Source organism: Dryas octopetala, chromosome 7, assembly GCF_963921425.1.
Source record: "Dryas octopetala chromosome 7, drDryOcto1.1, whole genome shotgun sequence".
NCBI lineage: Eukaryota > Viridiplantae > Streptophyta > Magnoliopsida > Rosales > Rosaceae > Dryas > Dryas octopetala.
In genome coordinates, this window is record NC_141372.1 from 13,780,907 (window position 1) to 13,788,362 (window position 7,456).

Below are 7,456 nucleotides of genomic sequence, written 5' to 3' on the forward strand. Positions count from 1 at the left end.
AAGAAATTTTTTTTTTTTGATAAAAAAATAGTTAACAATAAATTGAATATTATGGATCAAATAGTTAACAACATAAATTTTATATTATAGGCCATTTTCTTGTTGTTTGTTTTATAGGTAACTCTCTTAAATTATAATTATAAAAATATTTTTAGAATTTTAAATTTGATTAAGTATATGTTTTAATTTTTAATATTGTATTGTAAAAAATAAAATTTTATTTACTGTCCAGTCCAGTCCTGTGTTGCACCAAACATGGGACATGATTTTCTATATATAGTCTTGTCCTGACATGTTCTATCCAGTCCATAGGGCACAATCTTGTCCTGTGTTGTCCTGTCCCGTGTTCCAAAGGAGGCCAAATATTAAAGAGCTTGATGCAATAGTGCAAATAGAAAGAAGATGGTGATAGGTGGATTTATATGGGTGAAAGATAACTATCCATTTAAGATGGATGAATCTAGTCCATTGGATGAACTAGATGAAACAAAATAAAGAGATGACAAAGCCTCTCATTACCGCACATATACACAAGGAGAAACCCTTAGGGTTTCATCATTTCCCTCTTCTCCATTCTCTCTTCCTTCATGAAACTTAGAGAGAAAATGATGGGTCTTGATGAATCCATCTCCATCACCATTTATTGGTTGCCCTATCTTGAAAAGATGATAATCTAGTAGTCAAGATCACCCTTTTCTTTTCATCTTTCCTTCTCCCACACTAGGTGTTGACTAGCTTTGGAGAGATCACATTTGGAGTCTTAAGCCTTTAGCCTAAATGAGAGTTCCATGAGAGATTAGTGAGTTCATCATCTTGGTGGAGCCAAACTTGAAGATGAACATGGAAAGAAGACATCGCCATGGATATGTGCATATCTTGGGTCTAAGATGGTTAAGGGTAATCTTTTATCTCATAACTATTTCTATTTTTTCATGTCTCATCACATCTAAGAATCCTAGGACTAAGGGAATAAGTGAATAAAATTAAAAATCCACCATGCTTCCACACTCAGAAATTATTTCTAGGATTACCTACCATTTTCTTCAATGAGGACATTCATATTATCTTGGCTTATTTATTATTTCACCACTTGAAAGTAACTTCTAGTTTAACTTCATTCTCTAAAGTTTATTTCGTATCACATTATTCCCTGAAACTAATTTCGCATGTATCACTTTGCCCACTTCTTATTTTTACAAACTTTAGAAACTAACTAAAAATAGCTCCGGAGTCAAAAAAATACACGAAAAATTCCTACGGACTTGTCTTGACTAGTAATAATATACTATGGGGTCAAATTACCAATTTTCCATCCAAGTGTTTAGAAAAATAAAATAATCTAGACTCTTTGGAAATTCATAGGATATTCTTCCGAACTCCAAAAAATGCGAGGTTTGCACAATTGGTCTTCTAAACAATAACACTATCTTTCTTGTGCACACTTGCTACCCAAAAGACCTCTCGGTCTTAGAGGAAAATAAATTTCCCTCTATAAAATAAATTTCTAGAAAAATTCTAAAATTTTCGTAAAGTCTCGGAAGAATTCTCAAAACAGATTTTGGTAATTTCCAAAATATTTTTGAGAATTCAATTTGGACTTTCCAAATTTTCTAGAAACTCTCAGAGAGCAAATTGGTAATTTGACCCCATAATAAATTAAAACTAGTCAAGACAAGTCTATAGGAATTTTCCGTATATTTTTCAAAATTCGAAACTATTTTTTAATTAATTTTCAAAGTTTGTAAGAATAGGGAGTGGGCATGATACATGATAATTAGTTTTAGAGGATAATGTGATACAAAATAAATCTTTACTTTAAGGGGCAAATTAGTAAATAAGCCTATTATCTTTACACATTATTTATAATAAAATCCGTCAATTTATGTGAAGATGTTGTCATATTTTTTTAATTTTTTTTGGTCAAGAACATATTCTCATTCATGTTGATGATTACCCAAATTATTGAAACAAAATCAGGATTCAAGGAATTTTTTTTTTTTTTGATTTTGAGGAAGGGAGATCCAAATTGGATGAATTGTCGGTAATTTTAGGGACTTTTCAACTAGACTATAAAACAACTACCGAGATCCGAGAAAATTGAATCCCACCAGTGTTTATACTTTCTAGTCCCCACCAACAAAACATAAAAACGGAAAGAAGCCAGCTAAGCTAATGAGCTGCTGATGATGAGGTAATGTGGTTAATCACTCGAGCATTTTCAGACTGTCTAGATGCATCCCCCATTAAAGAATCAAAACGTCGCTCTTATTCTCAAACCCACCTATACAATCACATCTCTCTCTCTCTCTCTCTCTCTCTCTCTCTCTCTCTTTCTCTCACATCTCTCTCTCTCTCTCTCACATCACATCATTTCCAAAGTCCAATTTGCAATTGGGGGTAATTAGGTTTAGGGTTTCTTCTTTCCAGTTTTGAACCTGAAAAATTATTTCATGGAAGCCTCTTCATCAACAGCCCAATCCAACCTCTTCAATAGCTGCTACTGTTCCTTCCTCAACCCCCCCTGTGTCTGCTGCTTCTACTGTTGTCCCCGATCCTAAATTTCACACACACACACACACACACACACACACACATATATATATATATACACACATATAAATAGTTACATACACACACATAGGGTTTTGGATTTCTACTTGTGGTGATGGACTTATCGCACCCTCAATCGAACCTCTCTCTGGGGTTTTCATCCCATGCGTTGTCGCCGCCCCAGCGTTCTCAAATCTCCGATGAGTCCATCATGCTCCAGCTTGACTCAAGCCTCCGCGACTCGACCCACCCGGTCCCGCCTTTCCCGCTTCAATTGCTTGAGCCGCCGAGAGAGAGCCACAGAACGGAGAACAACGGTAATTTGGACACCGCCCAAGTTGGTGGTGGTGATGATGATGATGATGATGATGAAGACAGAGATGTCGAGGAGTTTCGGATTTTGGGGCATTCCATGTGCTTGAAACGCCGGCGCGACAGAGAATCCTCGTGTTCCTCAGCCTCCACGAGTAATCCTAAACGGGCCATGTTGGACCCGGACCTTGAGGCCCGGAGGAGCGCTGTACGGGCTTGGGGCGACCAACCTCTCCGAATTGCCGACACAGATGTGTTTGAGATTATGGAGAAAGAGAAGCAGAGACAATTCAAAGGGATTGAATTAATTGCCTCGGAGAATTTCGTGTGCCGGGCGGTAATGGAAGCGCTTGGAAGCCATTTGACCAATAAGTACTCAGAAGGAATGCCTGGCGCACGATACTACGGTGGTAACCAGTATATTGATGAAATCGAAACACTTTGTTGCGAACGTGCATTGGCCGCTTTCAATCTTGACCCGGAGAATTGGGGTGTGAATGTGCAGCCATACTCATGTACATCTGCAAATTTTGCAGTGTACACAGGATTGTTATTGCCCGGTGATAGAATTATGGGGTTGGATACCCCATCTGGAGGGAATACAAGTCATGGGTATTATACTCCCACTGGGAGGAAAGTTTCCGGAGCATCGATTTTCTTTGAGAGTTTGCCGTATAAGGTGAATCCACAAACTGGGTATATTGATTATGATAAACTTGAGGAGAGGGCGCTTGATTTTCGACCGAAGATACTTATTTGTGGTGGGAGCTCGTATCCCCGTGAATGGGATTATGCAAGGTTTAGGCAGATTGCTGATAAGTGTGGATCTGTACTGTTGTGTGATATGGCGCAAATTAGTGGGCTTATTGCAGCAAAGGTGTGAATTTCAGTAGTCTGTGACTGCTTGAGTTTGAAAAATAACATGTCTATATTCTTGATTGCTTCATAAACTCTGTATTTTTTGTTTTTTTCACATAGTTCTTTTGATGGGCATGCTCCATTGTTTAGCAGGTATAGTTGTTACCCTAGTTTCTCTAACCAATCAGTGTTTTTCAGATAAGTATCTACATACAATAGACTATAACATGAAATTATCCAATGATTTTCCTATGTGTAAAAGTCGAGTAGCAGAATAATTGAACTGAAAAATAATCTACCCCATCATCCTGGTTTTTCACATAACAAATTTGTTAGACATTGTCGATTGCATAGAATTCTTTATGTTGAATAAATTATTCATGTAGTCATAATTGTGCATGCTCAAATTAAAATCCACCCTATCTGGCACATTTACTTTACCCTGTTTGGTCCTAGGATGTTAGGTTGAGAAGGCCATGATATGATTCTCACTTTTTCCATTGGTTTAAGTAAATATGTCATATCTCTTGTTATTCTTTATGTCATTTTAGGTCACATTACAATGACCCGTAGCTCTGTTGGTTTTATGCTCTCCTTGTTTGTTGGCCTACACCTGGTGTATGTGGTGGGTTGGTTCATTCAATATGTTTAATGGTACTAACTACTTGGGAATAATTGAATCATGTCATGCCTCTATTTTGGTCCTGTTATCTGGTTTGTATCTTTTGAAGCCAACTGTGATCTGTGGTTATGAAAACTAGAACGTATCTTAAATTTCAAATTTGTTTGGACAAAATTTTCCTTTAACATGTTCTGTTATTTTTTCTTTTCTTTTAGGAATGTGTAAATCCTTTTGACTACTGTGACATTGTTACTTCAACTACACATAAAAGTCTTCGCGGTCCCAGGGGAGGCATAATTTTTTATAGGAAGGGTACAAAACCAAGGAAGAGGGGACTGCTTTTAACTCAAGGAAATGAAAGTGACCACTATGATTTTGAGGAAAAGATAAACTTTGCTGTTTTTCCATCATTGCAAGGTGGGCCACACAATAACCACATTGCCGCTCTTGCTATAGCCTTAAAACAAGCGGCTACTCCCGAGTACAAGGCATATATGCAACAAGTGAAGAAAAATGCTCAGGCTTTAGCATCTTCTTTGTTGAGAAGAAAATGCAGGCTGGTAACTGGTGGCACAGATAACCATTTGTTACTTTGGGATCTAAGGCCCCTAGGATTACAAGGTATAGTCTTATTATGTATTGTGACTCTTGATTACTTTTTTTGTTTCTGTTTTTTCTTTTTCAATTTTTGTTTTTGTTTTGGACTTCTGTAAAAAAAGTAAGAGAGAGAGAGAGAGAGAGAGTACGATAACATTTTTGGATATGGGCATCAGATGCTGGTATATGCCTGAGTGTTGGATCTGTTTGTTATCCCGAGGTTCTAGTGTCCTGTAGCATATCCATACGCAATTACAAGTGCCATGTCCTATTGATGTAGGCACGGAAAACTTCTGAGATCCAATTGAATTCCAAGGAAGTTCATATGGAGTTGTATTGTCTTTAAAATTTATTGTCTATGAGATTAGGGATCACAACTTGTCACACTTAAAGGCACATAATTTGTTCCTTTTGATGATTGTGCAAGTTTTTGATTTTGAGATTTGATAATTGATGTTGCTGTTAATAGATAATAGATTCATGACTTGATAATCTTTGAAGATATGATATAATCATGAACAAGAGACCGGACCGGGTGGGTACTATTAATTTAACCTTGATGCATGCATTTAGGTATGTGCCCAAGGTTTGTGTCTGAATGTTTTCTGTAGGTTTTAGGTTCCAGTAACCAGAGACTTACCAGTCTCATGTCCTACTGAGACAAGGACATTAGGTGATAAGTCCATGGAACATAGTTTTAATCCAAAACTTGAACTTGGTTTCAATAAAATTCTGTACTGCTAAACCTTCTTTGAATCTATTTCAGATGCTCTCTTTAAGTGAGCTGCAGCCTGCAAATAAAAAGTATTTAGTGCATGATGTGACATTAACGTGGGTAAAAGTGTATGATTGTAAGAAGACATTAGTCAAGCTTGTATCAAGATATGGCAATCCTGACACATTTGTGGTGTTGATGACTCCATTCATTTATATAATACTTGATACCCCCCTTTCCATTCCTTTTGTCTTTTCTTGCTCATAAGTAGTGCTTGCTATTTCTTCCAAAAAAAAAAAAAAGTAGTGCTTGATATGAACATTAAAAAAAACCCTAAACCCTTTTATTTTTCATTGGCCTCTAATGAATGACTTTATGTATGTCGATTAAAGATGTAATTAATTTGGAATCTCTTCCTGTTTGCTTATTCTATTTGTGTTTATTTATCCCTGTGTGTGTTTCTGTTTTCATCTGAGGACTTAATATCTCGATTCTTATGGCTCTATACTCGAGTATAACCTATTCTTATTTTTCTACCAATGCTTCTCTAGGCAAGAACTATGAGAAGGTATGTGAGATGTGCCACATTACTCTCAACAAAATCGCAATTTCTGGTGACAATGGAATTATTACTCCTGGAGGAGTAAGGGTTGGTGAGTGATGTTAATTACAAGTCAGTTTGCTGTATTTTAAGTTTCAAAGGTTATTCTGACGGTTTTTAATAGATTTCCATGTTGACCTCTCAGGTACCCCTGCTATGACGTCAAGAGGTTGTCTGGAGGCTGATTTTGAGACAATGGCTGATTTTCTCCTTAGAGCTGCACAAATTGCAACTGTAGTGCAAAGAGAGCATGGAAAGTTGCAAAAGGCTTTTTTGAAGGGTCTCCAGAGCAATAAGGATATTGTTGAGCTCCGGACCCGAGTCGAAACCTTTGCGTCTCAGTTTGCAATGCCAGGATTTGAAATTTGAAATTTGAATAAATTTGGAGTGACAATCTATGAAAGATAATATCCTCGGTTCAGACAGATCTTTGATGCACTTGGAATCAGATTTCTGGCCTCTCTGCAGTTATTCTGGCTATGTTGTGCAAATTCCAAATCGCTCATTACAGTTTGTCATCATACGTGACAGAAAGATTATCAACTGAGAATTATTTGGTAACTTTATTTGTTACCTGGATTTTTGGTGAAACGGTGAATGCATCTCCAAATAATGAGATGCATGGTGATGTGAACAATTGGTAATTACAAGATTCTAGGCCAACCGAACCACTGTAACCTTTTTGAATATTGCCATATTGAGATTGAAGCTCCAAATCCCTTCTTGTTTGATGCAGTGAATACAATGTTGGGTCAATCATCTTTTGATTTGCTAACATTGTTGTTTCATAATTGCTAAATAAAAGAATTAGTGTACAGTGCACATTAACGTTCTTTTATTCGTTTTGTTTTGATGAATTCAAAGAATGAATTTGTGGAAGTGCATGTATGTAAATTTGAGCAATATTTGGTATATTTGAATCTTCTATATAGTTTGTTGGAAGTTAACTTGGTGATTATGTTGAACTGCAGTTTGAACTCCAAATGATCTTTTAGTTACTTTCAAGGTTACTATTTGGTTACTATTTGTCTTAGAAAATTGCCAACTACATGAATTTACAATAACAAGCCTCTGGCTTAACCCCAATTGGTCAAAAGGATTATCAGAAGCACTGTTTGAACTAGAGGTGTCAAGTGGGTGGCGCAAACACGAGCACAGATTAGACATGATATGATTAAAATGGGCACGATATGACACAAGC

The 7,456-nt window shown here is 36.7% G+C and overlaps 1 protein-coding gene across 1 annotated transcript; it reads left to right on the plus strand.

Annotated features, from left to right (window-relative positions):
* The first annotated feature begins 2,327 nt into the window (after positions 1 to 2,327).
* LOC147279891 (serine hydroxymethyltransferase 7-like) lies at positions 2,328 to 7,184 on the plus strand. The gene is made up of 4 exons (XM_086249806.1): positions 2,328 to 3,739; positions 4,558 to 4,963; positions 6,206 to 6,307; positions 6,401 to 7,184. Exons 1-4 carry the CDS (start codon positions 2,666 to 2,668, stop codon positions 6,622 to 6,624), a joined length of 1,806 nt encoding a protein of 601 aa, XP_086105932.1. The 5' UTR covers positions 2,328 to 2,665; the 3' UTR covers positions 6,625 to 7,184.
* The last annotated feature ends 272 nt before the right edge of the window (positions 7,185 to 7,456 follow it).